Source organism: Plectrocnemia conspersa, unplaced genomic scaffold (genome assembly GCF_051122295.1).
Source record: "Plectrocnemia conspersa isolate PC_06_02 unplaced genomic scaffold, ASM5112229v1 ptg000013l, whole genome shotgun sequence".
NCBI lineage: Eukaryota > Metazoa > Arthropoda > Insecta > Trichoptera > Polycentropodidae > Plectrocnemia > Plectrocnemia conspersa.
This window is the reverse complement of record NW_028277177.1, coordinates 14178696-14198316: the sequence shown is the minus strand read 5'-3', so window position 1 is coordinate 14198316 and position 19621 is coordinate 14178696. Positions and strand designations below refer to the sequence as shown.

At 29.5% G+C, this 19621-nt stretch overlaps 1 protein-coding gene across 2 annotated transcripts in view; it reads left to right on the top strand.

The window, feature by feature from the left end:
• The window catches only part of LOC148227368 (uncharacterized), a 161335-nt gene that overhangs the window by 128444 nt on the left and 13270 nt on the right, over positions 1-19621 (top strand). For both annotated transcript variants that reach the window (XM_088201797.1, XM_088201798.1), the window contains one exon: positions 15479-15629. In XM_088201797.1, the coding sequence (XP_088057923.1) occupies positions 15479-15629 (151 nt within the window). The remainder of the gene's footprint in view (positions 1-15478; positions 15630-19621) is intronic.

Below are 19621 nucleotides of genomic sequence, written 5' to 3'. Positions count from 1 at the left end.
TGATGCCCGTGGATGATTCTCAGGATTTTTGTGGTTGTCTGCAGGAGTTAGTTCCTCTTACGACGATGGTCGTTCGGGAGTTCTAGGCAGTCTCTTTGCGTCTGTTAGTGGCGGCGCGTCTGCTGGTCTCTTCGAATGGCTGCTGGTGACTCTGACTGCCTGTCTCACTCTCCGACTGCGTGAGTCGGAGAGTGAGACAGGCTCCTCAATACTCTCTGACTGTGTGAGTCCCCTCATCTCCAATGAGGGGACTCACACAGTCAGAGAGTATTGAGGGGACTGGTGATCTTCCAGCCAGTCGCTGCATTCGCTTTATAGAACGGCGAAATAAGTCTACGTCTTTAGAAAGCGACGTTCGCTCGTCCAAGGTCGTATTACATTTTCGGTAATGTCACGGATCTGGTAATTTATTATATTCGTGACCGTTTCGCCACGAATAATGACGGAGAATATTTACTGTGAACTTGTGTTCTATGTGGTCCCGCAAATCTTTTACGCTATTATGTTGTTTGTTTCCATTGTTAATGAATAATCGTTTTTAGTCACAGTCATAGATTTTAGGGTTTGAACGTGGTCATCTGTGTGTGGTCGCTACAGTTTTATTTAATTTTATACTGAATTTTAATATTGATAGAACTATTTCTTAGATTTAGATTACATTTTGGTTAATTAATAAGAAGATTTTTAGTTTTAATCTTTAGACATCAGATTAATAATATTATTTATAATACCTAAATAAAAATTGTATGTTTTAGCTCCTAGCATAATTTCATTATTTTTAATAAACATTCAATTACATTACAAGTTTAACTGAAATTTATTTCGTTCCAGTGACAAAGTAGAATGATCTAAGATTAAAAATTCATACTTATAATCCAAAAATCTTTTTCAATTTATTGTGAATCTTGGAACACAGGTTGTAGTGTAAACTGATTTGTAAATCACAGGTATATATCCATTACCTAATTAATTAATATTGTACAATAGCATTCAATTTAATTACGCTACGTTAGATAACAACGCGGAATCAATCAATTGTTGTTACTATTTGGATTCAAATATGATAAAATGTCATATTTTTTAATTGAGAATTTGATGTGACGCACGCAAGATGATTAATATCAATTATCTGCAAACAATGCGTGCCTAACAACAAAGAAGATCGTCGTCCGTAATAACATTCGAGCGTGGCGGCTATCGCTGTCCGTTCATGTAAATAATCAAACACCGAACACAATATGTATCAAATATATAGGGTGTATGAAATAAAAAAAATATTTATATGATATTATATTATTAAAATTATACACGTTATAACTAACATTGTAACCATAGAACATGTATTTACATAGAAAATAAAAGTAATACAAATAAACCTATAATTGTTAATATAATAATGTTCAGAATATTTTATACATAATGAATTTTATTTAAATATATAATTTAACTATATTTAATAATAAATTCATATATTATATATCCAAATTAAAATATATATGTATATATACAATATATATTATTAATATGAAAATTTAACTGAGACTTAAATTTGCTAATTCTGATATCCCATAAAATATAGAAATTGAAAAGCATAATGTTAAATTCAAGTCCAGGAATTTTAAATGTTCGTTGTCGACCGGTCTGATATAATCGTGTTATCTGTTTTTAATAATATTTATTTATTACATAATAATAATCAATATATATTATTTCCACATGCATAATATAATCACATATATAAATTAAACCAATATTTAAACGTTTATTTCAATGTGTATTACTTTCTACAGTATTCATTAGGGAACATTAAAAGGGGCTCTTTTTTTATCAATTTAAGAAATATCGGTATTTGAAGTTAAGAGCTCTTTCGAAAACAGGCGGAAAAGGCATCCAAATAAACTGCTTTCAACTTTAATTTGACACTCAAGTTTGTTTACGCTTTCTTTTAAGAACAGTTTTCACTTTAAGAAATTATAAGAAAATCTGCTGATGTCAAGTCATTCAAATAGTGTAAATATAAGTAGATCTAAACAAAGATGTATTTTATTTTAAATGATTGCACAATCAGTTCATAAAGGACTGTCATGCAATCTTAAACTAACCTTTACCGAATGATTGATATAGTATACATCTATCTAATTACATAAAATTTGCACTTAAGTCTGTATCTAAAGAGAGCAATAAACGCCCATATTTTTGAAACGCGGATAAATTTTGAAAATAGGATAAGTTTAGAGGGAAATTTAGACCTTAATGCAATTGTCTCAGAATTTGTCTTGTTTTGTATTTGTTCAAGCTTTCTCTAAGGACCATTATAAAAGATATGACACTCGTTGATAATCAACGACGATTACGGTACCTACTCTCAAGTACAAATCACGGGTAGTCATTGGACGACTACAACAATGGCTTAAAATTGCAACATAATTCCACAATCCGATTGTGTACACATTTTTAGTTATATATTTTGTACAATAAACTGCTACTAGCTCTTCCAGCGTCCAAAAACACACCATTCAACATCAATTCCGAAATACATATTAATATATGTTTCTTCTAAAATTAGTATGAATTTCTTGAGGTTTAAAAGTATAGTTAAATGTTTTCGTTATTTGTAATTATTTCATGTGTGTTATACTACCTTAATAATATTTAATAAATTAACTAAATAGTCAAAGAATATATTTTTTTCAAATTGCAACTTATGATTCTAACAATGCTTGCAGGTTTTAATGTGTATTTTATATCACAGTTTTCTTTATTGTAGAGTCAACTATAATATTACTATACGATGTCTGACAGAAGCGCGAAGTACAATAAAATTTATAGCACATAAGCTGACTGAATGCAGCTTCTACTAGATCACAGTTTTATCACGCGAAGAAGCGTGATAAAACTGTGATCTAGTAGAAGCTGCTTTACTAATAGTTAAATTTAACGTGACTCCAATGCTGCAAAGTTTAGGATCACATCATATACATATGTATATGTGATTAATGATAACTAGTGGCACAAATATTGCTGAGATGATCTGGTGGTTAGATGGCTAGCTTAGAACGGCGGCGACGTAGCCTCACAATCTCCAGTATAGATTACCGAGAACAAACCCAAAATGCAAATAAATCTGGTTTATTTCATCAAAAGCGCAAATTGCAATGCATTATCAAACGAGATAATCTCTCGCTCCGCCCCGTATAACTTTACATTCATCTGCGAGCGCGTGCGTTATGGGAACAATATATGAAATTTCCCTTTGTGGTCAAAGCGTATTCTCACACAGCCCTCGTTTTACCGCTCTTACCTACCGGGAAATTGTATCATATTTCGCATTGTTAAAAGAAGCGAGTAAACACGAACCTTTGGAAAACCGTTTTACGTTATCCCCGCGCACACATCGTCTTGGTAATTTGTCGAACTTAACCGAACATAAAATCACATAAATAATGAGGTGGATCGATGCCTAAATTCTCGACTCGTTAAATATGCATTACAGTGCGCATAAATCGAAAGCTCGTAACTCGGACACCAGGCGGTATTTGGGTTAATGCACGATATCGTTTTGACGGTCCGTTAACAAAATTCCGAGAAAAAATGCTCTCTGGTTAATGTGACGTTATATTACTGATGATAACGACGTAAAAGTGTGCGTAATATGCACGCATAATGGTTTTGTTATTGTTGATGAGCTTATGTGAATGTTTATAGTTTTTTATATAACGCCAAATCGTTTTTTTTTAATTATGCGTAATTTTCAAAAATGTATTATGTTATAAAGTTAGAGATAAAATAATATAGCTCTAAATAAGTAATGACAATAGTAATAGCGCTTTTGCTATTGAAACCATAAAAAAGCAATATTTTTTCCAAAAATAATATGACGCAATAGCAGTTTCATAAATAAAATTTTAAGGATCTTGAAAATAGAATGTGTGGGTGAATGACAATTTTCCAAGAGAAAGGTTGGTTTTGAGCGCTTTATATAAAATATTGCGCTGCTGAAAAAATTCGATAAGTTTAACTTAAAATTATACCTTGAACTCACATAAACCTAACTATTATTATAAGATGTTATAATAATAGTTAGGTTTATGTGAGTTCAAGTCAGTTTCTAATATCTGAAAGATCTGAGTTCGAATTCCGATGGATCTTAGTGTTATTTAATTTCTATCGTATGTAGGAGATCTGAATTAGTGATTATTATATAATCACATATTAGTTTTTTCTAGATTTTTATAGTATCAAAAAACAACATCGTGAGAAATAATTAAAGATATAATTGAACTAGATTATGCTTTGTATCATATATTGATTGTAAGTAATAGTAATAATAGTTTTAATGAGTAGAATATATTTAAGTCTAGTGTCTCACTGCTTACTTAGTAGTTGTAGATTGTGCTTGCTTTATTGCTATGCATTAGGTTAATGCTAATGTTTTAAAGATAGTTTTATGCAAATATTGTGATAATATTTAACTCAGAAGACTGTTTAACATATGATACTACTGATATGTTATCCAGATAAACGTAAATAAAATAAAATGTCTAATATTGTAAGTTCTAATGATGCTATGTTTCTAAAGCTTTTGCCTTCAAACAGATTTTTTTTATAATAATGCAGCTCAAAAATTGTAACCATGATAAAAAAACTTGTGATGGATTTAGATTGAAAATAGGCACAAAATTTTTGCGCCTATACTTTGTGAGATATTTTCTTTTCTGCTCGCTCTCGTCACTTAACACGTGAGCGAGCGAAAGGGAAAATATCTCGCCGTACGCGCATGATACCACGGTATTTAAATTCAATAAATAACATGCTATTTCACGTGTTATACCTATAAAATTAATTTAAATGGTTCATTTTGTTATAGGTAAATATTAGTCTGTACTTTAATTTCAATCGAAAGCACTATTTTTTTATTTTTGTCTGTCTCGTATAGTCGTGCATAGTCTTTTTCGGTGTTGAGGCCAAAAGGGTGTGATTTTACACATAAAATTGAAACCATAAAAGCTGGTAACAGTTGTTTTTTATGTACAAATTCCCACAAAAAAAATAGTAACAAGTTATATTTCCTAGAATGAGTACTGGTGGAGAAGTGATGTTCTCTAGACGAAACGCTGATGTCGGTTTGCCTCGGAAGCCTCTGATTGTCTGCCATCTTGAATCGGTTTATCACCTCCCACCTCAAATCGTCTCTGAAGAATCACAGATGCATATATTAATGAACCAATTTCATCGCTTAATTGTTCAACTGTGACAATAGCAGTTTTTATGCAAGATAGACGCATTGTTTAAAACGCATCCTTTACTCACAAAGTGGCAGTTTTATGATGCTAACTAGTGGATGTGCTAACAAATAGTTTGTGAAATTAACAAATATTACATAAATGTCCTATTAATTGTTATTAGGCATTTTGGCAACATGAGTTGCTATTTTCTTCTCTTAATATTTGAATGACTTAATGATGCAGCTGCTTGCACTCCCCACAACTTCAAACCTTATAATTTATTTACTTACTTTTTTATATATTTTTACAACCTGCTTTTTATAAAATTTTATTGTGGCTATTATTAAGGCCCGCTTAAGTTAATTAACTAATCCAATAGGTATGAGCCCAATACACTTACTGTACAAAATAAATGGCATGGTCAAACACAATGCAGATTGAAAAGACACATATTATAATTATAAACAGATTTTACCATAAATTTGATAATCTTCTGCAAATTAGTTATATAACGCATACTAATTTAATTAACAATGATATGATTATTTAATTTAAAATTATTGTTAAGTGAAAATATTTAATTTATTATCAAAAAACATATATGTTATACACTCTATATATTATATATACGCATATGTAGGTACAAATATTAACAAAAATTGCATACTCAAACGTATGTAACAAGCTCATACACCAACAAAGAGATAACAAAAGGACCAAAAGTCTTTAGAAAAATACCAAAGCGGTTCAGTACTGCTGATTGAGATTTTTTCATATGTGCTTACATGTACATTAGTATGTCTTTTATTATACAGAGGTTGAAAACTAGTAATTTTAATGTAAATAATGAGGTTATTACAACTTTATAACAATATTTACAGTGCTCAATTATTCGATAATATCACTGGTGTGTTGTTTATAAGTCTTGCTTCTGTTTTATATTTTTATTTTATTACCTCTCTCGTGGTTCATATTTTATATATTTCTGAGAGCACTCTGTGTGCTTTATAAAATATCGTGAGAACTTTAGCAGTGGGATGAAAATACAAGCTATATATCCAGTATCGTTACAAGAGTTGAAAGAATTATTTTTCTCGAAAAGAACACATTTTTCATTATTAGCTAAAAAGCAGATTTAACCTAACAAACAAGCTGAATAAAAACATGCATAAATCGTACATACCAAAAATCCCCGAATTGTATATTGATTTAATTTACCTGTAATTTAATTTGAATTTAGAGGCAAACATTTCGATATGTAGATATATACGTATAAACAGGTGATTCACTTGCGGTTCTAAATTCAACTTCATTCGCCTCTTTATATACATCCCTTTTTCATTCATTATTTTTTTATTGGTTAGAACCAACGATAAGCCTCCAAAATTAACAAGAACCAGCCGTTCCCTTTGCTCTTTTCACGAGCGAAAAAGGGACGAAAGGTCACTTTTAATCTCGACCTTCCATCCTGCATGAATAAACGACGAAATCCTCTGTGAACAGAGAAAGAAATCGTTAAGTAAACTTTCTGCATTATTGAAAAAAAAATAAACTTCCGTTTGTCCATTTTGGAGTCACTTGCAGTTTTTTTACAAATATTAAAAATAACACTGAAAGAAATGTATTTAGACAAATTTATCATATATTATGACAAAAGCAATTCAGGATATCCATCAACATTAAAAGACATAAAACGAGAAATTCTTAAAGTGAAAATTAAAGCTTTTCAACCGAAATCGACGCTCATTTTAAATTCAGGGATATAAAAAGTAAAATTGAAGCCTTTTGACGGCTTTAATTTTACCGAAAGCATTAAAGCTCTTTACTACCATTCATTTTGGTTTATAACATTTATAATATTATATAGCCCCTAAATGTATTCTAGAAAATAACTTAAATCTAAATAATATAATTAAAAAGTAACTTTTGACCCGGCCAAGTTATAAATAAAACAAAATTACACTAATCTATTGAAGGCAATTTTGTTTTGTAATGTTTTGCGAAACTTAACTTTAGAATGTCCCTTTTTGCGTGCGACGGAAATTTTAATATTATATTAAAGAAGACAAATTACTTTCGCAACACATTTAACGTTTCATTGTAGGTTGCAGTACACGTTATTAACGACTACCATTATTCCCGTTCAAGCGCTTTTCCTTTATTTTAAATTAAACGTCTTTTGTATACGGCCAAACCGTTGTTAAATGTGGCCTTGCCAAATTCTTCAATTGGCCACAATTAACGCCTTATAAAACCTTAAACTATGATCAATTTAATCCCAATAAAGTTTATTTTTATAAATTTGAGTATACACAGTCTACTAGTTTGGAATGTCGTGTATGTATATTCATAATATACATATAGAAATACACTGGCGATTCGAAACAATGCCGCAATCCAATTACCATTCAATTAGTATTTAGAGACACAAAGGATCAATGATACTCGCACAACCGAATAATTACCTTTGTTTCCTGAAAGACTACGCCAATATTGATCATACACCGAGTCGAACAATATGGGTCATGGTAAATTGGATACGCACTTTACCCTAACTGGAAAGAAAATTAGTTTGCTCATATGGATGACACACTCTATAAATAAATTTGATCAATTTATTATTTTATAAACTATTATACTAAATAATAATATAATATTAATAAATCTGTACTATCTTATCCAAAGTTCTACATTTGTTTGCATGTCCTAATAAGACATTTTAATAAAGTAATCTGTAAATGTTTTTAATTATTACTCGAAAATAAGTTTGCGTACATCAAAATCACAATGGCGAAACTTGGGGACTATATATAATAAATACACATATGTAAAAAAAAAAATATTTTACTTATTAGCAACTATTTTCTTTAAAGAAAATATTTAGAATTAATTAGTCGTGCATCACTATAAATTTACTTTTTCTGTAATAAACTGTTTATATTACTTCTTAAAAAGTAGATTATTTTATTTTTCAAAGAACTGTTAGCAAATATTTTCTTTCAATAAATAAAAATGAATTATTCTCTTTTCTGAGGTATTGCAAGCGTCACCGCAGTAATCACCTGGTTACAGATCATTAAATTTCACTGGCGATTCAACTCTTTAGATGTGATTAGTTAGTTAGTCTTGATCGTTTGCTAAATATACATTTAATACAAAATGTAATTGTATAGAAAGTAATAAATTTGAAGCCATAAAATAAAAGCATTGAGTGTGATGCTAATTCTTAATAATAATAAAAAACAGTTATATAACCATTTACTATCTAAATATCAAAAATGTATTACGGTTGTAAAAACAATATTTGTACATAAAAATTATAAAACAAATATTTGCGTCATTTTTTCTACGAATTTCGAACCGCTTTATGCTTCATATGAAAGAGTTTTGAGTTGAGAATTTTACGTAATTCGAAGCTTTATTTTGCTCTGACGCTGACGTGTAAATTGTTAAGCTTGTAACAGGTAAATGTTAACAACGCATTTTCCGATATAAATATTTGAGGTTTTTTCTATTATTACACTCAAATAAATTTATTTCTACTTCATCACAACCACTGAAAAAATACGTATTTAAATATAGCATTCCGGTTAACGGTATGAACTTTGTGACCTTTAAAATATTATATTTTAATATTTTAGAACCTTGCCCTTATTATATTAATACCTGATTTAAAATACTTTTGAGAAAGAAATTTACATTCTAGCTATGTAAAAAAAAAAAATTATGTTGTAAATTGTACTACGTTGTAATTTTGTCTATTGTGTTTTAAATACGTTATTTTGACATTATATAATTAAATATAATATAATAGCTAGCTTATTAACTAACATTTGATTAGTTTTTACCTTTTAACTAAATTGTTGTTTTTTTACTAATTGGAATATCAGTAAAAATGATTTAAATTGAACAATAATATTAAATATTACCACGTGTAAAATTCAATCACAATCAGTGAAACAGTGACATAAACACAAGGCCTAAGAAAAAGGAGCCCTTACAGCAGGGGTGTCTAAATTTTTGATAATCTTGGCCACATTATCCAACAAAAACTATCAAGGGCCTCACATAGAATTTAATATTACTATTTACACAAATATATGAACATATTATTCTTATTATGAACATTGAGTTTATCTGAGTTAATAATAAAAGTACCAATGCAAAGAGTATACTTTACAGATGCTCGTCCAAAAATTTTGGGCTAATTTTTCTCTTCGTATGCTTCATAAACGTACTCTTTAAAAAAGTGGTATGCACTAGAGATTATAAATCAGCCATTTTCAAATTGAAGTTAAGGTTTTCCTTTTGAGTAAGTGCAAAAAATACTTCATTTTCTCAAAAAAAAAATAGTCGTCAGTCTTTTTTTATGAAGCCCTTTTTCGTCATATAGTTGCCTTTTTATTTTAGCAATTTTATCAATAGATAATTTAGAAGCCTTGATAAAAAATAGTAAACAGTTTTAAAATTGTATTATTAATTTGTAAAATTAACCGCAAATAATTACGAGCCTAAATGTAAAATTATAAGCTTTGAAACATTAAAACTACCAACTCTACTTAATATTCTAAGTCTAGAATCTAAGGGCTCTTTAATACTTTGAGTTAATTAATGTTGCTTTTCAAATATTTCTTAATCTTCCTTTTTATCAAACTGCTTTCTATAAGAAAAGTTTTTGCGAGTTAAAATTGTTTTAGTAATTATTAAGGATCAGATAAATACGATTATGAAATATTTAATATAATCAAAGAATTTTCTTAAAACATAAAATGCAATTATATAATAATTTATATTTTTCAGATAAATAATTCTATAAATTGCTCATGTGTCGTATTTTTTTTTATTATTTCTTCCTAAAAAATAAGGGTTCTAAAAATTTTACCCTGAACATGAAAAGTTAGATTTATCACAATAACTCTTCGCGTGACTAATCATATTTGGTATGATTTATTTCTGTATATGTGAATTGATAGCGTAAAATGGTATTTTATAGGCGTACCAATATATCAATGAAATATTTCACTCGTGAATACGGTCATATATTTGATTGTGTACATTTTTATGAATAGGCCCTCGTTTAATAATAAGATTCACGGAGAGATGTCTTACTTCCAATACATCCCACGAAATCGTGCCTCAAATCGTAATTCATGCACAAATAAGTCGCTAGCGTTTGGGTACAAATGCTATTTCCATTTTGGGATTTGTAGAGAATCATTCCGGTCGAGCTTTGTCCCGAAGCCATTCACCACTCACGAGCTTTTATTGTCCATTTGCATCATTTGCACGGGAATAAACCCAAAAGCGATATTCTACGCTTTTTATACGTACGTATATGTGCGTTGGGGATTTAGAGGAACGGACCCAATCGCACGATATAATGATATTCGATGCCATTTACATAGATTTCGCATTTTACGGCGTCGTCAAATCGAACTGGCAATTAATCCCCCCTGTTAAAATTACACACAGATAATCTGTTTTGTCGAATACACTCGGCGATTACGTTGAACTCGATTGGGATCATTTGATAAAATGTATAGAATCACACTGATGAAATTATATTAATCATTTTTTATTTCGATAGCTTGAATATCGTGGGTCATTTTAAAAGCTCGCAACCTTATTCTATATAATGAATATTTTTAAATATTTTATAAACTCAATTTAAGAAACATTTTCAAAGTCGAATCTTTAAACCTATTAAAATAACCATGTAACGCCGCTTTTAACTCACCATTTTAAAACAAAAAAAAACTTGCAAATATTATGCTTTTTGATTAATATCAAAATACGATATGTAAAAAAATCTTGTATAGGGTGTCCCAAAATTTAAATTAAATAGAAAACATTTTTAGTCTTTAGATTGTTATTTATTTATTGAATCACAAAGTACATAGGATAGGATTATTTATGATTATTATTTATTTTTACTAACCCTAAACTCTTAGCTGTCAATATTTACTGCACAAATTCAAATCTTGCGTTAGTTTATATGTCCCAAGTATTTGGATGTAATACGTGCATTAGCCTAATATTTTTTTTATAACCCTAATTTGCATTGCAGCTATTTATTAATTTATTACAATAGTCATAAGTAAGATTGGGTAAATCTAGGAAAACCATATTTATGATGGTCAATCGGAATTATAAATATATAATAATCAGAAGTTCTGATCGCACAGACATGCTACAAATTCATATAGGATTCTAGCCCTTATCTTTCGGGTATACCACTGATTTATCATGCTGGTCAATGATTTTGGAATTGGTACCTAAACTTTTCGCAATATAATCAAATAAATCGTTACTTGAAGGATTTCACATGAGATTTAATAGTAATGCAAGTCTATCTAAACGAAAAAGTATGAATATATGGAATTATACTTGCGTACTAATATTCTAAAATCAATAAAAGATTATTATGAAACGCTATAATAATATTATTGTTTACTGCAATTAACACATATTTACCTGGATTATTGAGAGTATTCTTACTTAATCAAATATACTTAACACTAGAAAGTGGATTGTAAGACTAATTTTACAAAATTAAAGCTTTGAGTATAAAAAAACATATGTATATTTGATTTTGCATATACTGTATAACTCACTAAAAAAATTTTCAGTTCTTATGATTCTGGTCTGCAAATTGATCAAATTTTTAACTGATATACAGTGAGTCCTTAATTTACGTGAATTCGTAAATTGAATTGCAATATTAATGCTTCTCTCATAGATTATTTTATATCGCATTTTCACTAGCGAAGTAACAAAAATAATCAGATTTTTATTATAAGCTGCATTCGCACAGAATTTCCATAGCTCAAGTATAAGCGCAACGACCGAGAAAAGACCAAACTTTTATAAAATTATAAACTTATATGTAATAAAAGTAATCATTTCCATAAATAATAGACTCATTTCATACAATTCATATTATAACTTGTCAAACTTGTTCAACGATACACCTTTTTAACTTTAAATTAGTTTTTCTCAAATTCTTATAATAACGCCTCGCAAGTGCTTTTCTTTAAGATTTTTTTTTATTCTCAACAGGTTTCGTCTTTTTAAGTTTCGTTAAAAGTTTTGTTTTTCCATAACAAAGACATCGCAAAATTGTTATCGATATAATGAACGATCCGATGCGCACAAGCAAACTTTCACAATATTTTGATTATATCTCGAACTTTTGAAGTGAGTGTTTTTAACTTTAAATTGAATATTACACAATAAATAAATATTTTTATTTTCATAGCAATTACCCCTTTTCAATACTATATCTCAATAACCATTTACTAATACAGAAGAGTTTGCAATTTTAATATGCCTATACACATAGATACTTTAATTTTGATGCTTACTTTATATCTCACTCTCAGAATGTATTTATTCTTAATGCTCTCATCTCTTGGTTTATATTAACACTTAAAAAAACGCCCACTTTATCCTTTCACTTTAACCTTTGATCCCACTAAAGCTACAAAACAAAATTATATTTTATGAAACCTTCAAAATATTGAAATATTCGAAATACCTACATTCTTTAAAATAAATATAATATAATATATATTAAATTATATATTTAATTTAAGTATAGTGTTTATTTTATTATTTAAGTAGCAGTAAATAAATAGTGGGCATTCAGAGAAAATATTAAAATTAATTATTTTTAAATTATTACGATTTTTATATACAAATATATAATAAAGTGAAGAATTGCGAAAGTCTTTTAATCGATGTTTTGTTTTAATGTTAAAGCATAAGTGTAATATATACGAAAGCTTTTTTAAAAAATATCAACTTTTGAGCACTTCAGATACGCTTGCAGCCTATGGACGCAACTACGGACAACACTTTTTTAATGTTGCATAACAAATATCTTTGTTTTAACAAAAATAAGCTCCCTGTCTAATAGGTTAGGAAAAAAGTATAAATCATAAAGTATTTCTAAAAAATATTATTTTCATTAATTTATGAAAAAAATTATATTTAAATTAAGTATATTATAATGAATATTATGTATGTATGTAATACATATCCATTACCTTCATTAGGATATTACATAATTTGTCAACCATAACAAAAGCAAATTTGACAACCATAATAAAATCATGATTACCTCAATCCGAAACGTTATAGTACGCACATATAATTCATAATTTTCATCGTCCAGTAAATCAATTTACGATCGCGTTTCTATTACTACGACAAACGTGACACGGTGACATTTAGTTGGGGTTGATTATATTTTTTTGTGTCAAATTCGATTTTTATCTACAATAAAGGCCAATCCTTGCAGCGGTCGTTCGCTTTGCGCGATCATAAGTGTAAGTACACACGCTCCGGCCCCCATTTCGCCTTAAGGTCTCATTTGGGGCTCAACGACCGGCAATAACGGCACAAAAGCAGCCACAACACCAGACAAATACATTTTCATTCGGAAAATCCTCCATTATGGAAATTAAATTGCGAGCGAAGACAATCTAGGAAAATCCCTTCAATACGTATGCGCTTCATGCGGACGCCTGTGATTGGTAATTGGGATTATTTACAAAACCTAAAACGTTGCAAACTTTTCATTACAGACATGAATAAACAACTGGGTGATATTAGATTTTGTACAGAGTGCGACAGAGAAAACTGACAATTTTATAATGTAATTCTGCAAGAGCGGCACATTTAATAAGGTTTGGAGCTACAGCACCCCAAGGGAAATTTTAATAATAGTATTTAAATTACACTAGTTAAAATAAAAACATATTAAATATACAATATATATTTATGAAGTAGAATTTTTTTTAATTACGTAAATTTATGATCAGTAATATATTTTCATTCATTATGTTTGTTATACAATATATTATATGATCTGTACTCAGGCAATTAGAAGTTAATTCGAGGAAAATAATGTTTATATGACACATTGCCGTAAAAAGTGATAAAATCGACTACATTATCATCGACCATTTACATGATTATGATTAAAATAAAAGAACTTTATAAAAATATTAAAAACAATTACAGCGATTTCATACTGAAAATTGTGTCCTACAAAATCTGGACCCAAAATTCGGCCTAAAAATGATTTAATATATACTCTTAAGCAGGGTTTTTAAGCTTTGTTCCGCGAAAAACATTTAAACATATTTGATCTTTTTGCAAAATATAACGTTGCCAAAATTGTCAAATCAGTTCGCTAATTTGATAAATTTGTTCATAAATCTGAATAAAGGATTTAAAAACTAGACTAAAAATATGTGTAAAGTATTCAGCATACCGCTGAAATATTACAAATTTTTCAAGTAAGTGTGTTTTATTTTAATGATTAAAATACAAATTAGTTTAAATCGAAACTATATGTAAATCATTTACATGACATTAAACTTATATACAATGTTAAATTTTAGAATCTAGGTACGTAGTGTTTCATCGCAAGTTATAGAAATCCTACTCTATTGAAATATTTTTTTAGTATTTTGTCAAAAATCGTGTTTTTTTACCGACGATTTTCAAAAAAAACATTGATACTATCAAATAACAAGGTCATATAGAGAAATAACGGATTAAAAATACACATATTGTTTGATGATTGTGGCAAAAAATTGTTCTTATTGTATGGTGTTATTCTATAGTTAAATTTTATCAATTTAACATATGATAGAATTCTTAATTTAATCCCGGTACGAAACCATTCTAATAATACAAATTTTCTAAAACCTTTTGCCTTAAAATACATGTATGTATATATCAATGTATAACAATATACACTTATTCCAAAAAAACTTGTATGGAAAGCAAATATTTTTTTAACATTTTAATATCTAAACGAGGATTAGTATCAGACATGCAATATTGCAACATTCTCGATATAAACGGAGCTCCATTTACAATCGTCAAAGTGCCACATTAAGCATATTAAATTTCTAACGGGGAATATCGAAGTGGAAATATAAATTAAAGAACGTTTGCTGCCAGCGACTGTGAAATCTTCTGAAGTTGTAGTATGCAGAAATTCTATCAAAGTTGAACTTATTTGACCATCATTGAATATTAAATAAAAATCTGTATTTATTTTTACGTAAGCAATTAAAATGTTACGCTTGACCTTTTGTAATATTATCGTATTCGTATGAGCGAATTTCATTGCGCCAACGATTAAGTTTTCATGTGTGGTGAATAATAAAATATATAAAAGGGTTGTAAACGTGCACATTTAATTCTATAAATAATATATGTTTATCTCTTCGCAGATACGTGAGCTGGACGGCTTATATATTACGACATCACAAGAGTGGTCCAGCAGAACCTCTTCCGTTGCCTGGAGTTCCATTTTCACACTATTATGCTCAAGAAAATTCAGACGAGGGGATTATTATGGAAACAGACGTGACTGTAAAAGAGGTACGTATAAATATATATGCATATGTAAATAAAAATAAAGCTACGATATAATAAATACTGAGCATTCATAAACTTTTATATAATATCTGATTATTATAAATCCCTCTCTGAAAACATATAATTTGCTTGACCAAAGATGTTTGAAAGTACAATTTACACTTATGTTCTAAAATATATAAAGAAAAAAGTTACCGGTGAATTTTAAGCAGTTTCATCTTACGCCTTTGTCAACTGTTTAACTCCTAAGTAACTTTCTGTCACGTTAACGTCCTTCTCCTTGTAACTTATTTATTGCGATGGTTAAGGCCAGGTGAAATTGGAATTGTAATTAAAGCGAAAAGGCAAATAAAAAGAATTATGAAGTCAAATACATAATCGCCTTTAAATATGCTAGCCATTGCCTCAATCACATACATAGATATACATATGTTTAATAAATAAAGAAAACACAAGCTCAAATTTGTAGTAGAGAAATTTTTGGCATTCAAATGCATTTGACCTCTATTAAAGGCTTCCAAAATAGCAATCCTATTGTCAAACATGTGGCAGCAGTATAAAAAATGCTGTGGTTGTAAAACATTAAAAAATATTTGTACAAATTTATTTTTCAACAAGAAAAGGCTCTATACAAATATCGAGAAATCACAATATTTTTTGCAAAATGAGAATTCTCAACCTAGCATTTTCTCGAAAAGAAATACTAAATACTGTGAATCTTCTTGTTTGTAAAACAAATACAGTTTTACTGATACCGAGCAGTGAAATTGTATTGTAAATCAATTTTTTGATACATTAGTGACATTATATTTATACTAGTGAAAATATAAATTCACAGTAACATATATATATGTATATTGAACCACATATGTTACTTCTATTGTATTCAATGTACAATGTATGCTACTATCCGGTATCTAAACGTGATAATACTGTGTCAACAGATAATATTTGTACGTTATAAAAGTGAATGTACATTTTGAATTACTCGTTTAATAAATAGTTATTATGTATATGTTTCGCGATAGCAAGATGTCACATAAAATACTTTATGGCGATTTAAAAGACAGATTGCAAAGATTTATAACGCATGCATGCCTGAGCCATAAAATCTACCCTATAGCCTCTCACAAGTATATGCTTACACTTATGTATATAAAAATCTTGTTACGACAATGTAATAGATCGTGCGGGCGGCGGCTTGTATATAATATATGCGTAATTTGTATGGCTTTCGACAATAGAACGTCAAGTCACGCAGATCCCATTAAACACGATTACTGGCCCGATTCGGGCATCGATCTCGATCCTATGGGAATTAATTAATCATGACCATCCGTATGGCGATGTAACACAAGGAGTTTTTACCCCGCACCTCCAGGGTTCAACCCCTTCTCGACCGTAAAACTCAATACCCAGGGCCGAGACCTCTTGCTCATATTTCATGGCCTGTGCGGTGCACGTACACTCACATGCCATGTTTTATGTCCTGCAAGATCGTTTTTGATCCCGCAAGACACGTTAAACGTTTCACAGAGAAAATTTTAGAAAACATTGTAGTTCGACATGCTATATTTCACTTTGAATAATGATTTTTTGTTCAATGATTTACATTGCTTATATGTTTTATTTTACTTACTAGACTAACTATTATACTCCAACTTGAATTTCATCACTTGCAATAAAAGCTGCACAAACATATCATTAAACTGCACGGCAATCATAGTCAGTGAAAAAAAATAGTCAGTAGAAACAAATTGACATAAATCACTGACAAAAATATTATTCCCTATTGAACTTTAATATTTTATCGTTCTTTTTCTTATTGCATGAAAAATATTTTTCTCATAGATTATTTTTTAAGAAGCTCTTCGTATCAACTCAATTAATTTTCTAATATGTGACAATATAATATAAAATAAATAAATAAGGAAAAACAAACATTTTTCAATCTTTCTCAAAATAACTTGGGGTGCGAGTTAAATGAGCTAAAAATTAAAACATTTAATATTTTTTACTAAATTACATGTTCGCCATCTTTTTCTACCATTATTCTCCACATATGCATCAATTTTTTTATTCCTGATTCGAAAAATAGTGTATTTTTGTATACATAATAAGAAAAAGAACGATAAAATATTAAACATCATACTTACAAGTTCAATAGGGAATGCATACGTCATATATGCCAAAAATTTATGTCAATTTGTTTCTGCTATACTTAAAAACGAATTTAGACTCAATAATATACTTTTTTTAATTATTTTAAGTAACGATAACATCATTTTTTACAAATTAACTTAAAAGCCTAATAAATAGCCTGATAAATTTTATTTTAAATTACTATCTAGAATTTAAATTAAAATATTTTAAAAATTAGAATTTGCATACTCATCAAATAAATGTGTAATTCAATCGTATTGCTTTTCAATTAGTCATAACCTTTCAAACGCATTACACATGTTAATAATTAAGCCAATGTTATTTTAAAACCAAACGGTTCAAACTGACATTTGACATTTTCGATATAAACATCAAATATGCTACAAAAATTGATGGCCTCGTAAAACTCATAAAATATATTTTTTTATATAAAAATAAAACAAATATCATTCCCCTATTGTTTGACATTATAAAGGCTATAATTGAGGGGCTTGACAATAGCCTAAAACAAGGCTGGAATTATTATACTTCGAAAAAGCACGTACCGACGGCACGTTCTAAGAGCCGTCACAAATGCACTTAACATACATGACTGAATGCCTTAGCTTATGGAAACGAGCTGTTCTCCCGTCTGAAAAATTCGACGACATTATCGTCCGAAGACTTATCAGTCTCCTTGACATTTTACTCGGATGCGAAGTCGTGGCTGATGTTTGCGGATAAAAAATGACGATTGTCGTCGGGGTACTCTATGTATAAGTGCCCATGTTCGCTGCATGTATTACTATACTCCATAATACTGTTCACTTTTCTGCTTTTATGTCGGAGTAAAAATACGTGTCTGGAGAGTGGCTTCTTTTTACCGCTTTATAACTCTCGTTTTATTACAAAATATGACCACGAATGAATAGCAAAAAAATATACTATGTCGGAGTTAAAATATGACACACCGGTGATGTTTGTTTTATGCATGCCATAAAAGAACAACTAGAATATTGATTATTCACAATGGAAAAATCCACCTGTAGAACAATGCTTTTATATGCTACATATATATAGTACATTTTACAACGATGCTATTCTGTACTTGTGATAATTAATAAAGCCTTTCACAATAAAGATAAATATACATATATTATATTAAACGGGTGATAAACTATTCATTAAGAACTATAGATCAGTCGCGGTGTTGTCAGCTGTTTATAAATATCCAAAGATATCAATAGTCTTAAATTACTTTCGGCAACTTTGGTTGGAACATCAGCATGTGGTTCGTCTTTCAACTTTTTTTCTGTATGCAGATGATTTAAAATTGTTTAGCTGCATTCGATCTGTTGCTGATTCTTTCTCTCTACAATATAATTCAGATTCTCTATGTAGATGAGCTTATGTCAACATATAAACTATGTTGTGTAATTTTTTCAATGTCGTTTGCCTTTTTTAATTTAAAATCTTTGAATAGCAAAATACTCCCTCATAATCAAAAAACTTCAGATTGTTGAGATCTTTTATAATAGGATATTTTGCTATTATCCGCTCTTGTATCACAGCGCCTGTCTTTTTGGAACTTTAGGATACGATTCGCTGAGTTCTCGCAGAAATTTGTATATCGCTAAGCATTTCTTCAAACTACTGAAGGATGCAGGGATATACTACTTTAGCATTGGTGGCATGCGCCACTGCCGTTACCAGTAATTGGGCTCTACGAGTCCAACCCTATAGGCGGACACCCAGCTTTTGACGGCTTGATGAGCGGAATTAACCCCCCGTAGTACTACATATATTATTGAGTTTCATTAGTATTTCTCTAGAGCGTCAGGTATATTAGATAT